The following is a 26,158-nucleotide window of genomic DNA, read 5'->3' on the forward strand; positions in this document are numbered from 1 at the left end:
GTGTGCAAATGTACCTTTTAAAGGTCCGCATTATAACTTTTATTCATCTTCATGTGTTGTTTATTTTAAGCCATCAATCTTCTATGTATGTCTTGTGTTTTTTAAGGGCAAAACATAACACTGCAAAGCCAAAGATGGTCAAAAATGTAAATAAGACAACAGGATGCATTAAATCACTTCTTGATTTAAGGAGTCTGACAGAAATTGTAATAAAAAAACATTTATAAAATGTGAGTCAGTTCGATGCATTTCTAAATAAGTTCCCCTCGCATGGGAATAGACTGGACACTGTGTGGGAGCCAGCGGAAACGGAGCCTGGTCATCGGAGAGTCGTCAGGGTTCTCAAACTCAGAAAAGCCCAGATGGTTGAGGATGGTATAGATGCCAGCTCTAGCTGCCACCTGCAAACCAGCAAAACTCATGAATGCATTTCAAACACTTAAACATTAAAAGGAGTAATAAATATGACTATAGGTTCTTCATTGGGATCGATGGTTCAATGAAGTACCTTCAACATCCATTGAACCTTTCCATTGCACAAAATGATCTTTATAGTGGAAAAAGGTTCTTTAGATTATTACGAAGTTCTTTACACTAAGAAAAATGGTTCTTTTAAAAACTGTTCATTGAAAGGCTCATTTGGGGAGTGTATTACATATTTGCATTTTCTGAATACATTTTAGAGGGGTTTACAGCAAGCTTCACACTAGTAATTTTCATAAGTCTCGTAGCTGTTCACTTGTTCTTAAAGGATGGCAGGATGATGGTAAAACACTTCTGAGGCCTTGACAGAATGCTTAATTTATTTACTTCACAAATAAGAAAACACATATAGTGCTGCACCAGCTGAATCTACAATTTGGAACAATTTGGATTTTTTCTTTGTGCATCTGAGGACAGATTGTTTAGAGGGCAAATAAGGTGATGATAACCTCTTGTGTAACTCAAGCTCAACTATATCTGTTAGAGCAGGGGTCGTCAAAATGCCGTCTAGAAACCAGCAAGAGGTTGCTAGGTCTGTGGAAAATTTGAGAGAAAACAACTTTTTACAAATTAATTTTTTGCTTAATCATAGTTAACATCATTTCTTAAGAGATAAAAATGAATACACTGCACTTTTCAAAAGTCCGGGTTCCGTAATTCGTAATTCCGTAAAAGAAAATGTATTTTAAACTATAATAATATTTCATAATATTACTGTTTTTACAGTCTTTTTAAATAAATGCAGCCTTGGTGAGCAATTCTTAAAAAAACATTTAAAAAAAATCTTACCATTTGTTTAATGCAATTATTTACAGAATTTTATATTATTTCTCTTCCATTTTCATTGTTTTTAAAGTTAAAAAATGGTTCTAAATAGATATAAATAATATTAAATAAAAAAATATATATTTTTTAATTCACAGCCATAGTTTTAATAGTAAAAATAAGAAAACACAAGGTGACCTATACTGTATAGTCTTCCAATTATCTTCTACCCCGTAAAACCAAGTTTAAAAGCCGTGGCTAAACAAAGGTTTGACTCAAGAAACCTCTAAATGAGACAGAATACATTTACAACTTCATATTGACAGACCACATTGTGAAGCTGAAATTTTTAGTGGAAGTTTTGGAAGTGGAAAGCATTTTGTTTTGCTGTAGTATTTTGAACAACTGGAAACAAAGAAAACTTATGATATAAAATAAACAAGAAATACTTAAGATTCTGCATATTTACTAGGTCACTGAAATGACTGAAAACAAATCTAATTTGCATTAAGTGCAGATGTGGTCATAATGTCTGATATGATCAAGCTCTGAATTCTCTAACATTAAATTGCTAAATTATCATTTTCAGTTTAAATATATTTTAGTTTTCAATAAAAAAAACATTTTCATTTTATTTTAAAATAAAAAATATTTGAAAAATATTTGATAATTCATTTTATTTCACAATTCAGAAAGAAAATATTTGCTCTGTCGATTAGAATACACTCTAAGTAAGCATGAAAAACAGCTTGCATGTGATATGTTTCTCTTCCTAAAGTAAGCAAGCGAGTCCGGCTTCACCTGGTACATCCACTGGCTGAAGGATCGCCTCCAGGAGTCTTTCTTCTCCAGATGGAGGTAGCAGTTAAACAGGATGAGATAAATGTAGCGCTCGAGGTACTGTAGGCTCCTTAACCGCAACCACTGAGCATCAGCCTCCGATTTAGCCATCTTAATCTGAGGAGGGAGAAATGTCTACTGTTATTCCTCTTGCCCTCTTATTTGTGACAAAATCCTTATGGCATGACACAGTTTATCAATGAAGATTATCATTTCAGTTATAATCTACCATATCTGTTCACTTTGGTAAGTTTATTTTGTGGGTGTTATAAAACAGCGTCTGAGATCTACACAAACAGGGCCTAAACAAGTGATCACACCAGTGTTTAAAATGAGGTGCATATTTGCTGGATTGACTGATATCCATATTCAACAACTTCTGCTCTAGAAAGTTAGTTCCTTAGTAATCTATTGAATATAATCTCATGTAGACATTTCCACTAGACTCATTTAATATAGATTATAACAAACAGCCTCTACCGTTTTCAAATTAGAGAATTTATAAACGTTTTTCACCTTTTCCATGTTTTAACAGCAGAGAAAGTAAGGGAAATGACAGAAAAGGACAGGAGAAGAGGAGAAAACAGGATTGGGGATTTGCGTCACCTGCATGAGCATCAAGGGACATCGTTTGACTAACTAATTTAAATCAAGTTACTTTTGACCTGTTATCGCAAGTGTGCTACCTGCCAGGCCATGTCTGAGACCAGTTGAAATATGTATAAAGCCAAGTATTTTTCACAGTTGGTAGTTTTCACTTCACCCTTTTCTTTTGACTTTAATATTCTACAATGGGTTCTAAAAGTCTGAGACCGCTAGTAAAAAAAAAAAAAATTTGATTACTGATTCATTAAAAATGTACATGAATATAAATCCACAGGTTAAAGTAAAAAAAAAAAAGCCCAGACTTTCAGCATTAAGTCTTCAGAATTTTGGAACTCACTGTATATCAAGAGGACAAAAACAGGTGCAAATTGACAAGCAATTCACACAATTTCACAGAATTAATCAAGAGCTTCAGATTATGCAAATCATTTAGAATAAGGCAGCTGTGCTTCTAAACTAGCCTGTACATAAAATCTCTATAACAGGCCTTGCAGAAATGCGGTTCTTGCAATGTACAATTGTTACATAACTGTCATGTAGGTGATCAAAATGAGTTAGTCCTGTTACCCATGTACACATACGATGTACTTATTATAGTAATTACAATTACTGGGTAATAACTAGGTACTAACCCTGAACCTACCCCTAACCCATGTACTTACCTTATATTAGCCAGTATTTTGTATGTACACTGTAAGTACACGTAAGTACTGTACTGTAAAAGGAAGCGTTACCATAAAACTAAATTTTTTTTGGACCATAACAAATATCTGCAGGGTTTTTTAAAGCAGTCTTTTTGAAAGCTCTCTGCTTATTTACGTCACTGTTTGTTTTCAAGGCCTTCGTGTAATTCAGCCTCAAATCAAACACATTCAGTGTGCTTTCGCCTAATGCATACATTCAGAGGCACTGGAATGGGCATTAATAATCTCTTTGTCCCTTTGAGTGCATCAGTACAAATGAGAAAATTGTACCTCTATAAACTTCTCAAGGCTACTATATGTTAGCTACAAAGACATGTGCTGTGGAAGTGATCTATTATTCAACATGACTCTTAAAATAAGGAGCACTGACTGACAGTCTTATTAACTACCTTTTTTTACAGTCGACTTTTCATGTTGAAGTTTATGCAAGCAAACACATAAAAAATAGTCCCACGAACCACATAGAAGATACAATAAAAATATTATATATATATATATATATATATATATATATATATATATACACATATATATTAATCACTTTACCTGTCTGTAAGTGGATATGATGATTTCCCGTAAATGGAAATGCATTGGGGTCATTGTCTCACTAACAACATCTAGAGCAGCATCCACTTCTCTCTTCACACAATGGCCATCAGGTAACACCCTTACCACCTGCATCACCACCTGAACACACACACGTGGGTCAAACTTCATCATATAAATACTGTATATATATATAAACTGTATATATAATGTATGTATATATATCATTCAATTTGCATTTACAGATCACAGGTGGGTTTAAGTTTATTAATTATTCATTTAAAATGTTCAAATATTACTAAATGTTTGTTTTAAGGTTGGCAGTGGGAGCTGTTTAAAGATACATGACCTCAAATTGTACCTCAAACTCTCCTTTGGTGTACTTGGCATCTGGAACACTTACAATCTCATCTTCTTCACACTCAGGAAAGCCCTGCAGGAAACAGGGTCAGGTTTATGAAACTGATTTGAGCTCAGTTCAGACATTTTTCATCCATCTAACCAATACCCTGGAGGCGAATACTTGAACTCTTGCTTCCTCTCTCCACTTCAACAGCCGATAGCGGAAAATGACTTACATTAATGTGCCACAGGGTGAGAGTGGCAATGACCATAGCTGCAGTAGTTCGGTCTTTCCCATCATGACAGTTGAAGATGAAAGCGCAGGTAGGGTCTTCAGCCAGACTACACTTCATGGCCTCCAACAACTGGTCAAAATCCTGAGAAAGAGCAACAGCATTTCAACTAAAGTGTCAGATCTATACCATGCTTTATATTGTACCGTCTTACCTCTTCTTTAGGTGCACAGCAGTCAGACAGGGGAATCCGGTGGTAGCTGAGACCTGGATGAATGCTCTTCTGATGGACGAAGAGCTCCTCTATGGTGTGACAACTTCTAAACATCCTCATCTGTTTATCCTGCTCTGTAATCACCTCCAGCCACTTCTCACACCTCAGGACATCCTGCTTCAGTGCCAGCTCAATTTCCTGTAGAGACGGCCATTTACCATTGCTAACACTTCTCAGGTTATTAGATTACAGCAGCCAATCTTGTAGGTGAAAATAATTTTAAAAAACGCTCATATCACATTTCAGACAAAGCTATTGTACATGTAACAAAGAAAAATATTTACCAAGACAGTATGTGGACCAAATATTTAATTACTTGTGTAATAAAATATGTCCTAAAATAAGACTGTCAATGAGCCACAATATGTACTTACACTACATACTTACACTCTAGCCTAATTTTTAATGGGGAATATCTACTATCGTCTATTCAATGTTTTACAGGTAAATTGCATTTAGCGGTGTTTCCTTCGTTTCCAAATCAGTCTTTTTGAACAAGTAATTTAAGTGAATTGTTCTCATTCACTTACATGAACTAACGCAAATGTTAATAAAGGATAATAACACTCTTTTTTTATTGATTGAGTGACTCACCTACTCGTGCAAAGGCTTACACTTGGTAGCAACAAGCGAGTATCCTTTCGTGTGTCTCTCAACCTTCTGATTTAGATTTAAAATGTTGTTAAAGAAATTCATAATGATTTCTGTCAAATTATGTTTCTTTGAACTTTTTATTCAATAGAAAATTATGAAAAACAAATTAAGCAGCATAACTGTTTTCAACATTGATCATAATACATGTTGCTTGAGCACCATATCAGCATATTAGAATCATTTCTGAAGGATCATGTGACACTGAAGACTGGAGTAATGATGCTGAAAATTCAGCTTTGCCATCACAGAAATAAATTACATTTTAAAATATATTAAAACAGAAAATAAGTAATTAAATAGTAATAATTCTAATACACAACAATATTACTGTTTTTATTGTATTTTTGATCAAATAAATGCAGCCTTGGGGAGCATAAGAGACTTCTTTTAAAAACATTTAAAAAATCTTACCAACCCCAAACATTTTAACAGTAGTGTATATCTATGGGAGTAACATGTTACAAATCTTTTTGGTGAACCGATTCAAGTCACTTGGATGAATCAGAATCCCCACCACTATACATTTTAAACACACATGATGTGTTGTTGCAAGCTTTAGCAGGTTTAGCCCCTGTATACTGCACATTGTATTGAACTGTAAATTGTACTGTGTTGTATTCACAGCATGCATTCTGTACCTACAACAATTTTGTCCAGTCCAGTCATACAAAGCCACAGAAATAAAGACTATCCTCTTTAATTCTATTTAATAATACATACTACTACTACAGATCTTCCCTGAACAGAAACGCACCTGGAGCTGCCGTGGATGTTGAACACAGACGGGAATAGGCTGTTCCAGACAGCCTGGCTCTCGTGGGGTGAACATTAGTCCATTTGCCTCCAGTGCAAGCTCTTCCTGTAGATTCAGCCAGAGAATTGTGGAGTGCCCTCGCCTCTGGTCTGTCAGGTAGGACATCACAACAGCAAGAGCCTGAAATGGGCACAAACAAGCTTTGATTAGTGTACACTGTACAGGCAGATGCTATTTAGAAGACTGACCTGCTGAAATGAGCTTCAAAAAGGATTTACCTCAGAGTTTGGCTGGCCCATTCCATACAGGGCCATTTTTGAAACACGTCTGAAATTGGCCACTTTCATCTCCTTGGCTGTACTGAGCAGATCCGTTGCTAAAAACTCACTGGACACCTTTTAAAAAAAGTTATTATGTGCATAAGTGCATGCCTATGTTTTAGGAGAATCTGCTGTGCTACAGGAGAAGGAGAAGGAGGAGGAGGAAACAGTTCGCATCTGATAAGAGCCAGGCTAGAAAATCTCATGTTAATGAGATTCAGTCTACCGGTATGCTTTTAAAAAGATGGTTTAGGCTTTCTAGAACCATAAACTAATGTTCTGGGAACCAAAAATTGTTCATTGTGTTTGCGGTTGAGCCCTTACCAGAACTCGAATCCCATTGGCTATAAGGTTTGCTGGTGCTGAGAGTTCTGAGCTATCCATGCTGGCCAGCAGTCTGTAGATCCAAGCGTTCATACACATCCACTGACTGAAGCTCTGGGAAAACGCCTGTGGATACTACAGAGATGGAAAAAGACAGCTGGTAATGCAGAGATTATTCAAATTATGGCATAATCTGGTAGACATTACTGCTTTTAAATATGATATGTCGAATTTAGTTAGCAATACCTGATCATGAAGATATGCATTGAACACTAGTAGGTACACATAGCGCTCGAGACTCTGCAGAGTTCTTTGCAGGAAATAGCCTTTTGTGCTGCTTCCCTGAAAACAAAAATGTGTGAATGACACAAATATGTGACCTTCATTTAACAATTTTTACATTAAAGCAAGTTTAATAGCAGTTAAACAAAACAGACACATTAATGTTTTAGTCGAGACTCACTTGAAACTGGAAGTTTTTCCCAATGCCTTCCAGCTTTAGTTTGTTTTCATACACAGCATCTTTTATGTTATGCATCTCTGAACACATAGCAATAGCATCATCAACCTATGGTGTATACATAAAAAAGCACTTAATATGATTTACATAAAACCATTCATTAAATCCTAAAGTGGTATGTTTTGTAAGAAGTAAAAGGCTTGGTTTCTGTTTACTTCTATTACTTTTCCAAATGAATACACCCTTGAAAGCAATTGGACCACTTCATGAACCATGAGTTATACAAACATAATTAATACGCTCTAACCTCATCAAGGAGTTGTTGACCTTTAGGTAGGCGACTGATTAGCAACTGAATCACTTGGAAATCCAATTTGTGTTCACTCTTCTGTATTTCCTGCCTGTGAAAGAAATGGAGAATAAGTAGAACTTAAACAGAGAAATTACCTTAAAACAATTGAATTACAGAAAAGTGTTATTAGTTCATAAGTAATGCTCTTCTTTGGTAAACAGTAATTGAAACGGCACTAACAGTTTACTATAGGTACCTGAGGCTATTTGATGCCCCCTGCAGGTGATGTAAGACTAAGGCTCCCAGAATTAAGCCAAGATTGGTGCGTCCTACCCCCACCTGGCAGCTGAAGAGCAGTGCAGGCAGAGGTCTGGAGCTGCCCCGCATCACAGAGAGGTTTGGGGTCTCCTGGTGGGCACAAAGGTGGGTGAAGAACATTGGCCAAACTAAAATACAAGTGAATAACATAAAACTATGTCATTCATACCACAAATACATAATGGCAGGCCTAAGCCAGAATTAGGTCTTAGCTAAATTAAGACATTTAAGTAGCTTTTATAAAGGTGCTTTAGAAAAAAACCTTACTGGGGTCCATCTTGAGACAAAACAATGGAGCTGTCATGGTTTAAAATATGTCAGTGCAAGCTGCTTTCAGTTAAAACAGCTCAAACATGCATTTTAGACTGGGACTAGGCTTAAAGAGCATATTGCAGGTAAAAAAAATCTAAATGAATATATAACCTTGTATGAAAATAACATATGAAAAGTTAATGCAGGATTTAAAATGTTTTAAAACGACATAAGGGCACTAATTTAGTAGATAAAGTGAGCGTTTCTTGGACTGCTCGTAAAAACGGCTTTTTTTTCTTTCTCAACATCGCGTCATTTTACGTCACGTCAGGGAGCCTCAGCCTCCCTCAGCTCAGTGCAGCAGAGTAGGCTGGTAATGGTATCCAGTGAGAGCGGTCGTGAGTGTGTTTTCGGTAGTTTTTGTATTTCATTTTATCATCGTCATGGTAAATTATTGTGTTTGTGGAGGTTGCAAAAACTCCAGCCTGTCAGGACATCGAGTCCACAGGTTTCCATAACAATAAAAGGGACGATGCTATATAGCCTATATCTTTCATGCCTGGTGGTGCGGTTTGTGCAGGTGAAGAGGGATAATCTGTACAATATTGTGAGCACAGTGTATATCGTTAGCGAACTTGTATCTAACGTTATAAGCACTCTCACCAAGACACCTGTCCTGTTCTCCACGTGTTCTCCTCACACCACAACTCAATTTGTCTCTGACCTTTCTGTCATTATCCTGGCCTGTCCCCGCTCTATTGGCAGTATAGCAGGCTCATAATTGTATGGCTGTGGTCCGTCATACGAGTAAGTATTTCCTCAGCGTCCGAAATGTCATTTATTAATTTATTGCGATCCATTGTTTTCCTGTTGTTTGAATCGACCGCTCTCCCGCCCGTTACGTCACGCCCATTTTCAGACGCGGAAGTAAAATTTTCTCACAAAAACGACTCCAGAAGCTTCTGTAGCGTATTTATAAGTATATTTTAAAGAAAATTTAGTTCCTACATTATTTTTCTTTACATTGACTCGTTGGGTCCTCTGCAATATGACCTTGTGAAGCCAAATAAGTTACAATTCTGTATACATTTCTGTAACCTCAAAAGAGAATACATATTCATTCTTGGCTGTGTCAGTCCAACTCTGATAAAAGGAAAATAAAATTAAGATGGAAAAAAAACGGAAGAAAAAATCTCTCGCCATTTCCTGATCATGAGCGGATACCTGAAGACATTTTTCATGGTCTTAAGTTAACATTTATAACTTGTGTCGGTGTTAATATGGTTTTAAAAGATTGATGATTGGTGACAGTGAAATATAAATAAAGTTTGCTGGCTAGTGCTGGGTTCTTGGGATGAATTATTGGTTCAGTGACACAAATCATCAGATATAAATAAACCAGAGCTCACATGGAGTTATTTTAAACTTAGAAACAAGAGTGAGAAAAAATATAAATTATATTCATAGAGGTCTTACCCGGAGTATATTAACAAAAGAATCAAATGTCTCCTCCAGTGGTGCCCCTTCCATGGGAAGCGGTAATCTGTAATATCTAAATTCATAAAAATGTATAATCAAACAAAAAAAAAAATCTAAAAGGTAAGATTAATTTTTATTCATATATCAGCATACATTTTGCCAGGTTTTTATTTAATTTACAACAGATTTCTTTTATTTCTTTTTTATATGAATATCTTATTAAAAGTGTCTTGGAAAGTTTTTCCCATGTCATCGTTTATTTTTGATACTTTTCAAATGCCTTTTGTGTACAGTATTGTTCAAAGGTTTGCAGTCAATAAGATAATTTATTTCAAATAAATGTTGTTCTTCTGAACTTTCTATTCATCAGTGAATCCTGAAATCAAATGTATCATGATTTTCACAAAAGCACAACAGCACAACTGTATTCAAAATAGTAATAATTTAATAAGAAGAAGTTTCTTCATGTGACACTAAAGACCGTAATAATGTCTGCTGAAAATTCAGCTTTACCATCACAGGTATAAATTACATTTTAAATATGTTAAAATACAAAACAATAATATTTGTAATAATATTCACAATATTACGTTTTTGATCAAATAAACACAGCCTGGGTGAGCATCAGAGACTTCTTTAAAAAACATTTAAAATCTTAGTGACCCCAAACCTTTAAAAGTTTGAACACATTTATTATGTAATAAAATATGAGGAAATACCTGTGTAACAGTTGACTGAAAAGTGGTCTTTTGTAGACCTCCTCAGTGACATGAATGTCCTCCTCTGACATAATCTGAACATGCTGAGGTTCATCTTTAAAATGCTCAATGTCATTATAGACATAGAACATATTTTCACTCAGCTTGGCAAAGTCACACAACTGGAGAAAAAATCAGAGAATTAAAAACTGACATGGAACAGACACTATGACACATTTCACCATAAATGGATGGCAATCAATCCTCCTCACACAACTAGTTGTGCTCTATAACTGACCTCTTTTCGGATGCAGAGCTCTATTTGCTCTGCATTGAGCTCTCTGTCCAGGTCATGCAGGTTTTCATGGAGGTTTTCTCTTCTTCTGGGAGTGTACGGAATAAAGTCTCCATCTGAGCGGAAGAACACCACTGGCTCCTCCCTCACGCAGATTAAAATCACCTCCTGTTCACATATTTTGCGAGATAAACAGCGATTCATCTGAGATCGTTATTTGAATGCCTATTTGCTGAACATATGGTAGTCAAGTTTGGGAGTTGGGACAGAACAAAATCACCATTTTATAGGGAAATTTGATGTAGGTTTATGCTACTTAAAAGCTAACAAAAATAATGATTCTTACAGCAAAAAACACTTTGGGACCCTAAAGTGTACTGTATCCGTGCCTCATTTCCTTACTTCCTACTCAAAGGACCACTCACTGACCTCACAGCCGTCAATCTGCAGTCTCTGGAGGACCTGTTTGAAACCATTCAGGCTAGGTTGGCCCATTCCAAAAAGGGGGTAGTTTCCCTTGACCTTGCGGAAGTTGGGGGCCCCGTGGCTTTTTGTAGTATTTAAGACATCAGCTCTATTGTATACATCCTGTATCATAAAAAACTCCCCCTGGAAAACATAAAAGCAAGTCATAAAACGTATTTCATCGTAAATGACAAGGAATTTCCATGCACTGATCTACATCTCCTGGTCATTAATGCATTGTGTTTCAAACAATAAGCACTAAATATTTAGTTTAAATCTCAAAAAGACAAACGTACCAACACTAGGTAGTGCTCAGGCAGCAGGTCAGATATCCTTCCCTTCGAGTAGTTGGAAGATTGGATCTTGTCATGAATCTGAAACTCTTCCCTGCAGTTATTTCTGTATAGAGACAAAACTCAACGTTTTTGAAATGGCATACAACTGATAATACATGTTGGTCTTATCCTTTAATTCAAGGTGAAGTGGTTGAGGACATCCACTACTGTTTTCACTCAAAGAGTAACACACAGGCGTGACATTTTGTGCATAAGTGGGCACTTACGGTCAGTTTTAAAAAGCATCATGTTGCACTTGTCACTTACGTGATGACAACAGGGGCCACCTTGTTTGTGATGATGGACTTAGCCTTGCTGTTGCGAATGTTCACCGACGGTAGTGAGCGCCTGTGCTCGGCCATGCTGTTCCCTTGGTGATCAGCCTGGTGTGTAGGTGCAAGCGGAGCAGCCTGGGAAGTTGCACTGGCGCTCGTACCCATAATCTGCACAGAACTGGAATGAGGATTTATACTGTGACTAATATAAAGTAAACAGGCAGACATGTTAGTCATTTTACATGGGGTTATTTCTAACTTTGGCACATTTTAAAGGGCCAGATGCACTTTGTGCAGTGAGACCACAACGATCCAATTTCCACAACAAAACCCCCTAATAAAACACATTATTGAAGTTTTATAATCTCTTTGAATATGTTCCTATTAAATTGCATGTGCACAGCATCTCTGTCATGTTATTTGATTGTAAAATGAATGGCTTACGGTCTCACAGCTGTGCCGCGTTTGTTCACATCCTTTGGTTTTTGCATCGTATTTTTCAGCAAGGGTTTAGGTCTCTCTTTAAGTGTAAATCCCGCAAAACAAACTCAGTTTCCTGTTGCTATCAGAATATCAACATAAACAGCCTTCTGTTTCAAAACAAACCACCACTGAAGTTTTGCTAGTGTCTTTTCTTCTCTTTCTCGCTCAGTGCCTCTCTGGTTCTCTTCTCACAGTGACAGGATAACAGTTCCAATCCTTTTGGGGGCCACAGAGAAATACAGTACATCTGGCAACCAGACGACAGTGTGGGCGGCTCCAGACATTCACAGGGACAGCCCATTCAAAGGCCATGACGGAGACATTAGAGAAAGCCAAAAGTGAGAAGAAAGAGAGTGCCAGATCAAACATGTCTGATGCCTTTGGATCTACTGAAATCAACTGAACGTGTTTGATATCAGTCATGAAGCAAAACTAATCTCCTCCATGGATTTCAGCGATAAGGCAGTTAATTAAACAAATCATGTTTTCCTCCCCCTCCCCCCTACTCCTTTCATAAGATCAAGTTTGTGCCAGAGAGATATCACTGGGAAATGTATGATAGTTCTGTGAATGTCATTAGGACATTCCTGCTTTATGTTTATATAACTGGCTGGTCTATTGAATGTTTGGGATACTGAGTCGCTGGCACCAAGAGCAGGGCTTGATTTAAATTCCAGTTGTGCCCGAGTATCACGGTCCCAGAACAAAAAAACAACTACAACGAAAAAAATCTCTAAATTTGGATGGGAAAGGCCCCGGGATGAATTTGTACAAGGCTGCACAGATCAGTGCAGATATTCAGTGAGTGGGAGTGACTAGTGATTTGCACATCCTCATTCACGCTGAGAAATGAGGAGCTTGAAAACGACATTTGTTCATTAAGCTTTCAATCCACATCAAATTCTGAATATGAAAATACTGAAACACTGCATGTACAAACATTTAAGGGATAGTTCACCCAAAAATGAAAATTGTCATAATTTACTCACCCTCAACTCAAGTTGTTCCAAACCAAAACTCTATGAATTTATTTCTTCTGCTTTACACAAACGAAGATGTTTTGAAGAATGTCCGTAACCAAACAGTTGATGGGCCCCATTGACTGTCTGGTTACCAAATTCCAGCATTCTTTAAAATATCTTCTTTTGAGTTTGGCATAAGAAAGAAATTCATACAGGTTTGGAACAACTTGAGGGTGAGTACATTTTTTGGGTAAACTCGCCCTTTAAGAGGCTGTGTAATAATTAGACACTAACACTAAAAGGTTTTATAATCCAGGCAGGTCAAACCAGGGACCCGGTAATGTAAAAAACAATATATTCTCTGAACCAATGCTTAGTAGTAACCTTCGATAATAACAATCTTTCATTTAATTAGGCTAACTAAGTGTTAACTTATCGTATATTTTTCAATTCACTACCTTTACAAAGTATTGCCACTACAGCGAGAGATGTTTGTTTAGCCTACTGACAATTTTAAGCTTTTTTAGCGACAACTGTAAATATGATGTCTTAATTTGTTTCTTTTTAGCCATAAATAAAATAAACTATAGAAATTTTGGAAATAAAGAATATTTAGGTATTTTTTTTGTTCACTTTTTCTGCATGTTACATCGATACGCCAGTAGATGCCGAGAAGTGACTAGTGAGTCATGCATGGAATCATTCACTCAACCGATTCGTTCAAAACACTGATTCATTCAGGTAGGCCTACGCCATTCTTCTTCTATATGGCTTCGTTTGCAATTATTGTCGTTGTTCGTTTCGGAGGAAGTAACTGACAATACCAATATAGTGTCTAAAATGTTTATTAAACTGTAAAAACAATGTTCCACTCACTAGATATGTTTGTTTAACAATGTTCTGAGAGTTTATTCGACTCAAAAAGACATAATTATACACTTAACAGAGCAACTGTCCTGAAGCCAAGACAAGGTAATAGGGAAAGTAAAACTATAATAAAAAGTTTCCTCACCTGGCTACCCGTTTTCTCAGACACCTGTCAGTATTTGACAGAGACAATTAAATGTAGAAGACCAAGTCCATGTCACACTCATCTTGAGTCCTGTCAATTAATGCCCCTCGCAGGTCCAAATACATCCAGTCACAGGTGTGATTCCTCCAGAGTGAGTCTCAACATCTTACAGCAGTGCGGATGAATAACACAGGGGGAGGAAAGAATGGCCACCTCCTTCAGCCGCCTCTTTCACTGGCAATAAATGTTATGGGAGAGGAGGATGGTGGGTGGATTCTCATCTTTTCACCAGTCAGCACAGCTCCATCTCCCAGCAACGGCGCTGCACACATGCCTGGAATGCAGAAAAGCCTGAGGTTTGGGGGACATAGTATAAGCTGACATTGATAAACATAATCAGTACAATTTCAACAAAATTCAGGATTAGCCAAACTTGTTTTTTTTTTATTATTATTATTTTTGTAAACAGTGTTGCCTATTCAGAGTATGTAAATTAAGAAGAGCACAAAGTTTGCATAGAAAGCTTCTAGCTAAATTCTTATTTCCCTGACACGGTCTAATGTCTTTCATTGCATTGAAAACAGCCTCTGCTTAAACTGCTGGTGTGGAGTGGACACATTGTGTGGCCACGAGTTTCCAAGCAACCAAGCTCTCTTCACATGAGGCATTCGTGTAAGGGCTTCTAGCTAGAGACAAGAAAAAAACTTTGAAAACTCCCTAGTGTAAACAGTTTAGCACTTACAAAACTATTCGTAAAAAGCCATAAAGATATGGTGATAATGACAATAACTGTGGTTATTATACTTAGAAAATATTCCCACTCTCGACTAACTTGGAGAGGACCAGAATCTTTTTTCGATTTTGCAGTCATAAAACTAAGAGCAGTGCACTTACTTACCCCAGTACTCCATCTAGTGGAAAACCTACTATTTCAAACCCAATAGATTGTTAACATTACATTTACGCATTTGGGAGAGAAGACAAGACAGTTGATATCAAGGAACTTTTATTGATTTTGCTGTAACAGTGTCCACTGGCATTGGCATTTCATTAAAATTCAACCGAACAGGGTCTCAAAGAAGAAAGAAAATACAGAAAGAAAATTTCCGCCACATTAGATTAAACACTTCCATCCAAAATCCCCTTGTACAGACCTAAATGCACTCCTGATAGTTTCTGAAAGCTCAGAAAAGCAAGCAATGATCTTAAAAAAAAAAAAAAAGAATCTTAAATTCCATATTGCAGAGTTGAAACAAGCTGGGATTTGACAACTCAAAATATATTACAGAAAGACAGTATAATATACGTTTTCTTTACTGTATAATCATTACTTGAGTTGAATGAGACTTTTACAAAACTCTATGATTTAAACCGTAAAAACTGCATCGAATTGTCAAGGATTTCAACAGTATTGAATACATGATAGAAAGTTTAACTGCGACTGATCAAAGTGGAACCTAAACTACATTTCTTTTTTAACCAATCCGTTACTATTACAAACATTACACTGCTGTATGTGCAAATATTCCCTTCTCTGTAAGAAAGTAAATGGTAACAAACATGTTTCCAAAAATATAAATGTTTTCTAGTAAAACATAGCAATATCTTGATCGTATCTTCAACTTGAAAGTTGGAAAGAAATTAAACAAAGGAACTGATCCTGTTTTAAGGTATGAAAGAGAACTGTATTTGACACAGTTGGTCAGCTTAGTAAAGTAAGGCATGGATACAGAGGCTAAGCACAAAAGATTACTGTGTGAGAGAGAAAAAAACATTGTGCTTCAGAGAATGACTGGAGCACAGAAAGAGACAATTAAAGTCATGAGAATAAGTCTATCCTCTTTAAGTCACTTTGTTTAGATAATCTCTTTGCCCTAATTCTCTTTCAATATAAATCAAACCTTCTTGTCTTCCACAAGATTTGGCATCCCCCCCAAAAACAACATAGATTAAATGATGTGACATGTGAACTAAAGACCAAGAAGCAGACCAAAAGAACATGCATAGAAGAGCATTGGAAAGATTCAATTCAAGTTTTCAAGATGTTTGATCTGAATCAATATATGAATGTCTGGTCACTACAAAACTATCCATCTTTTGAAGAATCCCATTGTGTGGATGTGAGACAGACAATAGTAAAATGACCAAAACAACACTTCAGTGCTTTCCTACCTTTGATTTGATTATCAAGGTTTGTAAGGATTGTAGTAATCGGAAAGTGACAGCAGATGTCACAGCTGATATTAATGTTAAATATTCATAGAGCGATTTCTCCCATTAAAGGAGCCACAAGAAGAAGTGTACTAGGTACATAAAGCAGGGGCTTCCTGAGACCAGCTCTCTTTTTGTCATCATTTCATAAAGTATATTAAACCCTTGATCCAGTCCAACCGTACTGTGTATTGTCTACCCTTTATTAGCTGATGTTGACGCTTCAAATATCTCGCCATGCAAAGGTAAGTACAAACCATACTGTTAGCAGGACAAATCTAAATGGAAACACTCTCTCTGAAATAAAGTAACAGTTTGGTCTTTCAAAATTGTGATCAGATGTTATTTACCTTAAGGAAATTTGAAGAATTTGCTCATGCTCATTTTGGGGTAGTTCTAAATAAGATTCGAAAATCTGTATACATTTGTTTGGCATCATAATCATGTAAAAATGAAATGAGTGATTAAGGACTGTGGTTTCAATGTTTTTTTTACAATTCTATAAAACTATAGTTTTGAGCTGAACAAATACCTGAAAAAAGTTTAACGTTTTAACTGATATAAAAGACATTTTTTAATCAAAATTATGATGATAATCCTGCTGTCCCTTTAAAATTAAAATGGTAACTGTAACCAGTAACTTTTTTGGATGGAAAACATATACATAGTACATTTGGTAGGACATGAACATGCAGATAACTGCATTTCCTGACTTGACAGCAAATCAGTTTACATGTGAACAAAGTAGACTGCATTAAGGGTATCAACTGGAACAGTGTACTCTGAACTATCAGCAGTGAATCTCTGATGGCTGATTTGTTTATGAGTCTATTACAGTAAATTGGTAATATATCCGGGCACTTACAATAAAGAATTTTTCCTTTGCTCTGTGACTTAAGCAAGTACAGCTGATGGCAGCCCTGAAACCTAAACAAAAAGAGCTCATCAGGCTAACAGGTTAACTTTCAGGGCTCCACTGGGCAAACTTAAGTCATTTATCCCCATGATTATGCAGCACCCAGCAGCTAGAGAGAGCTAAAGGAGAGGGCTCACAACATTGGTTTCTACAAGCCAAGCCACTGGCACACAGGTACCAGGTAATAAATCGTTCTTCACGTTGGTTCCTCTTCTTTAGATGTCCATCTCAAACTGAGCATCTTCAGCTGGAACACAAAAGAAAAAACTCATGTGCGCCATGCATGACCACTAGTAAAGTAAAAGAGAACGGTGTGAGTTAACACTATAGTCTAAACCTCCAACCAGATACATTACTGTTTGTGTATATTAGATGAGCGAGCACAAAGCAGGGAGGTTCCAGTGGAAACAGTTCCAGTTCGGTCGGTTTTAAAGACAAACCTTGGGCTGGTTTGGCATCATGGTTGTTGATGTTGTTAGCTTCATTCCTCTTGAGTTCATTGAGGATGTTCTTGCCCGTCACTCCTGGGATAACCGGCAGGTGTGCTGGTGGGGTCTGGGCGATGGGCGAGTTACGCCGGTCTAATAGGAACTTACGATCATAGATTATTCGGGTTCCTGCATTGTCACAACAAACATACTGTTATAATCAAGTTTTATTGCATAACTACCAGCCTTGCACAACAATCCTAAAGAAATATGACATCTTTCCTTTTTGTGTTACTCAGAAGTAAGCAAGTCATATAGGAATGAAAACATGATGATCATATCCCTGAAAAGGGTGAGATAGACAATAATATGACACATTGTCGTGCCTTTGAAATCACAAAGATGATTAATGTGAATAATTTAGTATGAATGGTCACAAAAAATAAGAATATAGTCCTTTGAGCATAATTTTAACTCAATGCAAATGAGATGCACAACGATATTTTTGTTGATCAAAAACAATCAAGATTACACTTGGTATGGTGTATACTGCTATATATGTAGCGCTCTCTGTATGAATTTAGTGGAATGCATTTCTTTGTTCTGTCCATCAGTCACTGCGGACCAATCAGGTTGATCAGAGCGAAGCACAGGCGGCGCTGTTTTTGTTTTGAACTACATGTCTGTGCCTCAAAAGCCCAGTCAGTTGCCTTCCTAGGCAACATCTTTGGCCATCGCCGATTTAAAAGTCTAAACATTTTGAGCATTCCCAGACTGTCTACATGCAAAATAACTCAACTTTCCTACGAGCCCCAAAATTACTGTCTAAGCAGCAGGCAGAACAGAACGTTTTGAGTCAGAGCCTTTTATGTGGTTACTGCTTCCTGGCCAACACAGGCCACCCTCTAACATTTGACTGTCTCCATGTAAACAACAAGCAAACGGCTGCAGATATCAGCCGGGACATAAAGCACACGTCTCAGGCGGGTTATTACCTCCAGGGGTGGTGGAGAATAAAGTGCCTCCAGGAGTGGTGCAATAGTCGTGAGGTAGCTGCGTTGAGTCGTTGATCAGCACCGTCCTGGTCGGGATGGTCCTGCTCTCGCTAAACTGACGACTGGACGACATTGCACTTGCTTCGGGTGCTAATCAGAGTCGAGCGATACGTTTTCCCGATACAAGGTAAAAAACCTCGGACCCTTTCCCCTCGTTTCTTATCGCTTTCCCAAGGCTTTCTTTACGTTCAGCTCGTCCTCCCAGCCGTCAGCACCGTCCCCTCCCTCCGCCAGGCAGGAAGCGAAGAGCGCTGGAAGGATATGACGTCAAGGGAGAATCACATCGCATGAACGCCAACGGCAATATATATATATATATATATATATATATATATATATATATATATATATATATATATATATATATATATATATATATATATATATATATATATATATATATATATATATATATATAAAAAAAGAATAGAGTTAGATTGGGAGATCACTTTGCTGACCAGCTAAACCAGGTGAACATCAACTTGACCAGGCTGTGAACTTTGGCTGTTTTAGGTGCAAATATACAAAACTCTCTTTTAACACATTAAACGTTACTGTTACAAATGTGATACTTCAATTTGTTTACAAGGTCTTTTTTATTTTTTTAGCATTGACCATCATTACCGATTCACAAATCAGATGTACAAAGACTTCGCTCTTATGCGCAATTCAGCCTCTGCGCAAGTGCGCATGCGCGGTTTCCTTGAGCTGAGCTGCTGTCCGTTTAACACAGTAACACACAGCCTACCGGAATCAATACACAACAGCGCACAATATGAGTTTCTCCGTTGAAGAAAGAGGAAACCCTAACACTTTGAGCTATAGGCTCTATTTTAGTAAGTATGAATTCTGTTCTTGAGGGATTGATGATGAGTTTGTACGGTCTGGGAGGTTCATTGAATTAAGATGAAAGGGGTTGGGCCGCAAGTCCCACGTGTCGCTTTTCCTCGCGTCATTTATGACCTAAACTTGACAGTAAATGTGATGAATTTACGATATTAAATTGATATTCAGCCCAAAAACTTTATTTTAATGGCTAATTATTTGTGGGTTTATTTAAAGTTCTTCTTAGTTCAAATTAACTAAACCTGTTGTACCGGTTACATAGTAAAAACTGAAAGTACCAAATGGACGACAATGTAGTATTATCAGAGAATGCTCTGGTATTATTTAGCTAGGTATTATTACCAAACAGAGCAACATCGCCAACTTTTTTAACTTACGTCCATTTAAAATGTGTAAATGAAGGACGGGCAAATACAGGGTCATTGCATCATATTGTCACGGTATATAATTTTTGGTCCTGTTATATTGTCTGCTCTGTTTAAAATGACCTCAGATAAATAAAATATGAAGTATATTAACCAGATATACTGCATGAGTCTCCTCAAAATTTTGTTTATTTTAGTTGCCAACTGTGCATTAGACATCTCATCTCACCCTTATCAGCAGCATGACATCATCACCTCTCTCTTGACAAGTAACATGATTGACAGATTATATGCACACTGGGGAAAACCATTAACATCATTATCATTAACACATTGAATTTACTCATTTAAGTTTCAAAGTCAACCCCATATGACTTTAGAATACCCAGTTCAGAATATCTGAGCTTCTTGCTTTCATGCCATGAACAGTGGTGTGATAAATTCTCTGTTTTCAGTTCTTTGATGTTCCGACTTGTCTTGTTTAAAAAATGCATAAAACAAACTCATTTAATAAAGTTTAAATGCCTGGGCTTGACCAGAACATATTTATGAAAAAGTCTGGTATAGGCTACCCTTTTGTAGAAATATTTTCCTAAATTATCACGCAGGCATGTTCATTTTTAATGGTTACAGTACCCAAAAGGTACTGCATAACAGTGCCTATATCTGTTTAAAGTGAGTCTATTTCGGTGTACCTTTATAATTACTAAAAATCTTGCCATGAAATTCTAGCTTGACAGCTGTGGTCACTTTTGTGTGAGTGAAAAAAAGAGCAGTTTGGACATTCTACTCAAGTAAACGATGCAGATTTGGGGAAGGGTTTAAAGATTTCAACTCATTACATGTTATTCATGATGGACATTGTGGCGAATAAGAGCTAGGTTATATTATTATTTTTATTTGTGCCTTAATATGGAAAACTGTTGCTCTGCAAGGTTTTAAGTGATCAGATGTACAAGTAATTGAAGCACACAACTGCTTTTGAAATATTTATTTGTATAGAAATATTATGTAACATATATAACTTTCTTTTTTTAACAGAGAATTCAGATGGAAAGTATATTTCACCATTTCATGACATACCCATGTGTGCAGATGAAGCTCAGGTACAGAATTTTAATGTTCCTAGTTTCTCTTGTCAGGGTCACAGTGTTGATAACCACCTCTCTTGTGGGAGCCCTTTGGCAGTGTATGGTCATTTCACAATCCAGCACAGCACAGTGTATATCAGCTCTTTATCGGGTGAAGGGACTTAGTCTGTGAGAGGAATGATCTTTACCCTGTGTCATTTAAAATCGTTCAATACTTTGGACTGGTCTGATATGTGTGTCAAACTTTATGATTAATCATTCTCATGGCTTTACATTTTTTTGTATTCGTTTTAGAAATATGACTGTTAATATGAATTTTTACTTACTTGCTTATTTTTTTATTAATAAATATTTTTTATTTACTCTGTAGAACATTTTCCACGTGGTTGTTGAAGTACCAAGATGGACAAATGCAAAAATGGAGGTATGAGCAACAGTAACAGTACAAAACTACACCACTTGCAATATATAACACAATAAAACAATAGAATAGAGGACTTTGCTACAGGCCTCATATTTTGTAAGGCCATATATTTATACACCTAAAACATTAATGGATACAATACATTTACAAGGATTAAGTGGTATTGAAAAGAAGACACTTTTAACCTACATTTGTGGTGTATTACATTCAGACAAAATCATCAACCAGTTGGTGTCTGCATGAATTTTCTGCAAGTCAACATTATGCTTTACTTTTCAGATTGCTACAAAAGACCCTCTGAACCCCATAAAGCAAGATGTGAAGAAGGGCAATTTGCGCTATGTGGCCAATGTTTTCCCACACAAAGGGTATATTTGGAATTATGGAGCAATCCCTCAAGTAAGCCTTTTAAATCAGCACTGATCATGCATTACATAGAATAAAACAGACCTTTTAATTTTAATATTTTAAAATGTAATTTATTCCTGTGATGGTGAAGCTGAATTTTCAGCATCATTACTCCTGTCTTCAGGGTCACATGATCCTTCCGAAATCATTCTAATATACTGATTTGGTGCTCAAGAAACATTTCTTATTATTATCAATGTTAAAAACAGTTGTGCTGCTTAATATTTTTGTGGAAACCATGATACATTTGTGGAAACCATGATACACTTTTTATAATGGTAGATTTTACAACAACTTTCTTTAAATATTTTTTGACAGACTTGGGAAGACCCCGGGCACAAAGACAATGACACAGGGTGTTGTGGTGACAATGACCCGATCGATGTCTGTGAAATTGGTAGCAAGGTATTGATATTGGTGTTTGTCATTTGAAGTATTGAATGAAATTAAGCCATATTTATAATGAAGCAAGTTATCGTTGTGCAGTTCAAGTTGGATTAGATGAACAAACTCCACAATTCTTGATCTTTGCAGGTGTGCAATCGTGGAGATGTTATCAAAGTGAAAGTCCTGGGTGTCTTAGCAATGATTGATGAAGGTGAAACTGACTGGAAAGTTATTGCAATCAACGTTGATGACCCTGAGGCAAAGGACTTGAACAGTAAATAACACTCGTTGCTTTCCTGTTGACTCAGAAGAGAGAGGCAGATATGTGATTGTTTTCATTCATCTGATGTGAAATATAGGCATTAGTGATGTGAGGAGACTCAAGCCAGGTTACCTTGAGGCCACAGTTGACTGGTTCAGGAGGTACAAGGTACCTGATGGGAAACCTGAAAACAAGTTTGCATTCAACGGAGAGTTCAAAGACAAGGTATGTTGCTCATAAAAAGTGCTGTACACAAGCTTTCATTTGTGATTGGTCATAAGCCTTTACAGCACTAAAAATATGCTACATTTATTCCAGGACTTTGCCATTGAGACAATCAAAACCACCCATGGCTTCTGGAAGGCACTTATCTCACAACAAACCAATGCTGGAGAACTAAACTGGTAAGGGAATCTTTCTTTAGCAGTCTGCATTTGTTTGCTCATTTGCATAGTTTTTTATTTCAGCTCTGACTGTTTGCGCTTTCATTCACAATCACTACAGATAACCTATTAAGGTGTAGACATGGTTTCCAACTGAAATAAAAAAATGTAATATAAAAATAAAGAGAATTTTCTGTGCTTTGTATTCTTTTCACCTCAAGTCATTGCTTTTTTTTTCTCTTTCACTGTGCAGCAAGAACACGTGTGTCTCAGAGGGAGACAGTCCATTCTGCTGTTCGGCAGATGAAGCCAAAGCAGTTGTTAATGGAGTATGAACAATTTTTTTATTTGAATTCGCAGGACTATTCACTATTTAATAAATTGTATATATTAGATATATTACTTTTATAGTGGCGCCTTATGTCAAATAATTATTTACTAATGTGGTATTTGAAACACATTTTTCTTTCTATCATCAGTCATGCCCATGTGGAGATACCAGTCCAGTTCCAAGCTCAGGTTTGAATTTTTTTTTTTTTTTTTCAGTGACAAATCAGATCTCTTAAAAATCTGTCATTTTGGTTTTATATTATATATACAGGTCCTGCTCAAAAAATTAGCATATTGTGATAGTCCATTATTTTCCGCAATGTAATGATAAAAATTAAACTTTCATATATTTTAGATTCATTGCACACCAACTGAAATATTTCAGGTCTTTTATTGTTTTAATACTGATGATTTTGGCATACAGCTCATGAAAACCCAAAATTCCTATCTCAAAAAATTAGCATATCATGAAAAGGGTCTCTAAACGAGCTATTAACCTAATCATCTGAATCAACTAATTAACCCCAAACACCTGCAAAAGATTCCTGAGGCTTTTAAAAACTCCCAGCCTGTTTCATTACTCAAAACCGCAATCATGGGTAAGACTGCTGTCCAGAAGGCCATCATTGACACCCTCAAGCAAGAGGGTAAGACAGAAAGAAATTTCTGAACAAATAGGCTGTTCCCAGAGTGCTGTATCAAGGCACCTCAGTGGGAAGTCTGTGGGAAGGAAAAAGTGTGGCAAAAAACGCTGCACAATGAGAAAAGGTGACCGGACCCTGAGGAAGATTGTGGAGAAGGACCGATTCCAGACCTTGGGGGACCTGAGAAACATCCAGAGCCACCGTGCACAGGCGTGTGCAGGAAATGGTCTACAGGTGCCGCATTCCCCAGGTCAAGCCACTTTTGAACCAGAAACAGCGGCAGAAGCGCCTGACCTGGGCTACAGAGAAGCAGCACTGGACTGTTGCTCAGTTTTGCATGTCATTCGGAAATCAAGGTGCCAGAGTCTGGAGGAAGACTGGGGAGAAGGAAATGCCAAAATGCCTGAAGTCCAGTGTCAAGTACCCACAGTCAGTGATGGTCTGGGGTGCCATGTCAGCTGCTGGTGTTGGTGCACTGTGTTTTATCAAGGGCAGGGTCAATGCAGCTAGCTATCAGGAGATTTTGGAGCACTTCATGCTTCCATCTGCTGAAAAGCTTTATGGAGGTGAAGATTTCATTTTTCAGCACGACCTGGCACCTGCTCACAGTGCCAAAACCACTGGTAAATGGTTCACTGACCATGGTATTACTGTGCTCAATTGGCCTGCCAACTCTCCTGACCTGAACCCCATAGAGAATCTGTGGGATATTGTGAAGAGAAAGTTGAGAGACGCAAGACCCAACACTCTGGATGAGCTTAAGGCCGCTATCGAAGCATCCTGGGCCTCCATAACACCTCAGCAGTGCCACAGGCTGATTGCCTTCATGCCACGCCGCATTGAAGCAGTCATTTCTGCAAAAGGATTCCCGACCAAGTATTGAGTGCATAACTGAACATAATTATTTGAAGGTTGACTTTTTTTGTATTAAAAACACTTATTTTATTGGTCGGATGAAATATGCTAATTTTTTTAGATAGGAATTTTGGGGTTTCATGAGCTGTATGCCAAAATCATCAGAATTAAAACAATAAAAGACCTAAAATATTTCAGTTGGTGTGCAATGAATCTAAAATATATGAAAGTTTAATTTTTATCATTACATTATGGAAAATAATGAACTTTATCACAATATGCTAATTTTTTGAGAAGGAGCTGCATATATATATATATATATATATATATAATTTTTTTTTTTTTTTTTTACTGTTGTGTATCCATTCAATTTGAACAGTTTTTCTTTTAAGACATGCCATATATAAATTGTTTTGTTTTATTTTTCAGTTGACAAGTGGTTCTATTATGCGAAGAACTAAAGAACAGAACACTGTAAATGGACCAGTCTGATCATGTTTAGAATTTGTATGTCAGTTTCAGTTTACTTTAGAATAATGGATATTAAAAGAAAACATAAGCACATAACACCTTATCTGGAGACTGAATCTCAAATGAACAGTTAAAGGAGCTAACCAATGACTTGCTAAGTTATGTTAATCTTGATAATGGTTAGATATTCTGTGTAACAGATACTAAAGTTAGAGATACTAAACACTCTAAAGATACTAAACAGTCTGGTCAAACTCAGGTACTGTATGCTGTTGAACAAATGCTTAATAAACCTTTTCTCATATGACACTTCTGCTTCTTTGTTAATGGAGTTTGTTCTGTATTAGATTGCCTTTACATAAATTCAATTTTAACAATAATAATTGCAATATTTAAATATAATGGTCACGAATAAGAGTGAGCTGATGTTTAAGGATCCATAATGCCGGTGTGGGCAAAATGCTGGTCCTTTAGAGCACCTACATCCAAAACGCATCACTTTTAAAGGGATAGTTCACCCAAAAGTGAAACTTCTGTCAACTCACTCATGTTGTTCCAAATCCATATGACTTTTGTTCTGTGCAACAACAGATGTTAGTCAAAATATTAGGGGCTGACAGCCTCGGTCATCATTCACTCTCATTGCAGAATTATTATTTTTCTTCCATACAGTGAAAGTCAATGGTGACTGGATATATTACAATCTTATGTTTGTTATTTTAAATTGTAATCACAATTTAACTGTTTTTACTGTATTTTTGATCAATGCAGTACTAGTGAGCATAGGAGACTTTTTTTTTTTTTTACTGAAAATTTCTTACCAACCCCAAACTTTTAATATAAACCTTAGCTGTCAGACCACACAGCCACAGCTGCAGTAGGTCAGTCAAAATTTAGCAAGCAGATGACAA

General features: G+C 36.8%; 3 protein-coding genes across 4 annotated transcripts; 1 reads left to right on the forward strand and 2 right to left on the reverse strand.

The window, feature by feature from the left end:
- Positions 1-100: 100 nt before the first annotated feature.
- Positions 101-14,507, reverse strand: pald1b (phosphatase domain containing paladin 1b). Of its 2 annotated transcripts, none has more exons than XM_056242887.1 (20): positions 12,159-12,401; positions 11,707-11,892; positions 11,401-11,503; positions 11,069-11,248; positions 10,643-10,807; positions 10,366-10,526; positions 9,644-9,719; positions 7,854-8,005; positions 7,613-7,706; positions 7,309-7,413; positions 7,092-7,187; positions 6,846-6,980; positions 6,480-6,596; positions 6,202-6,381; positions 4,734-4,931; positions 4,523-4,663; positions 4,306-4,377; positions 3,945-4,085; positions 2,050-2,205; positions 101-401 (listed from the first exon to the last, which is right to left on the reverse strand). In XM_056242887.1, exons 1-20 carry the CDS (start codon positions 12,203-12,205, stop codon positions 252-254), a joined length of 2,655 nt encoding a protein of 884 aa, XP_056098862.1. In that variant the 5' UTR covers positions 12,206-12,401; the 3' UTR covers positions 101-251. The 2 variants fall into 2 exon arrangements, with proteins under 2 accessions (XP_056098862.1, XP_056098863.1); XM_056242888.1 differs by lacking the exon at positions 12,159-12,401 and adding an exon at positions 14,172-14,507 and having other exon boundaries at positions 102-401.
- A 2,358-nt stretch (positions 14,508-16,865) lies between these two features.
- eif4ebp2 (eukaryotic translation initiation factor 4E binding protein 2) lies at positions 16,866-19,031 on the reverse strand. The gene is made up of 3 exons (XM_056242877.1): positions 18,722-19,031; positions 17,739-17,915; positions 16,866-17,545 (listed from the first exon to the last, which is right to left on the reverse strand). Exons 1-3 carry the CDS (start codon positions 18,852-18,854, stop codon positions 17,514-17,516), a joined length of 342 nt encoding a protein of 113 aa, XP_056098852.1. The 5' UTR covers positions 18,855-19,031; the 3' UTR covers positions 16,866-17,513.
- Positions 19,032-19,520: 489 nt separating this feature from the next.
- Positions 19,521-25,556, forward strand: ppa1b (inorganic pyrophosphatase 1b). The gene is made up of 11 exons (XM_056242891.1): positions 19,521-19,617; positions 21,034-21,098; positions 21,454-21,507; positions 21,787-21,906; positions 22,234-22,320; positions 22,450-22,576; positions 22,662-22,789; positions 22,883-22,968; positions 23,201-23,276; positions 23,427-23,466; positions 25,206-25,556. Exons 1-11 carry the CDS (start codon positions 19,557-19,559, stop codon positions 25,235-25,237), a joined length of 876 nt encoding a protein of 291 aa, XP_056098866.1. The 5' UTR covers positions 19,521-19,556; the 3' UTR covers positions 25,238-25,556.
- The last annotated feature ends 602 nt before the right edge of the window (positions 25,557-26,158 follow it).

The sequence above is a fragment of the Rhinichthys klamathensis genome, unplaced genomic scaffold (genome assembly GCF_029890125.1).
Source record: "Rhinichthys klamathensis goyatoka isolate OS25496 unplaced genomic scaffold, OSU_Roscu_1.1 h1tg000764l_1, whole genome shotgun sequence".
Taxonomy (NCBI): Eukaryota; Metazoa; Chordata; class Actinopteri; order Cypriniformes; family Leuciscidae; genus Rhinichthys; species Rhinichthys klamathensis.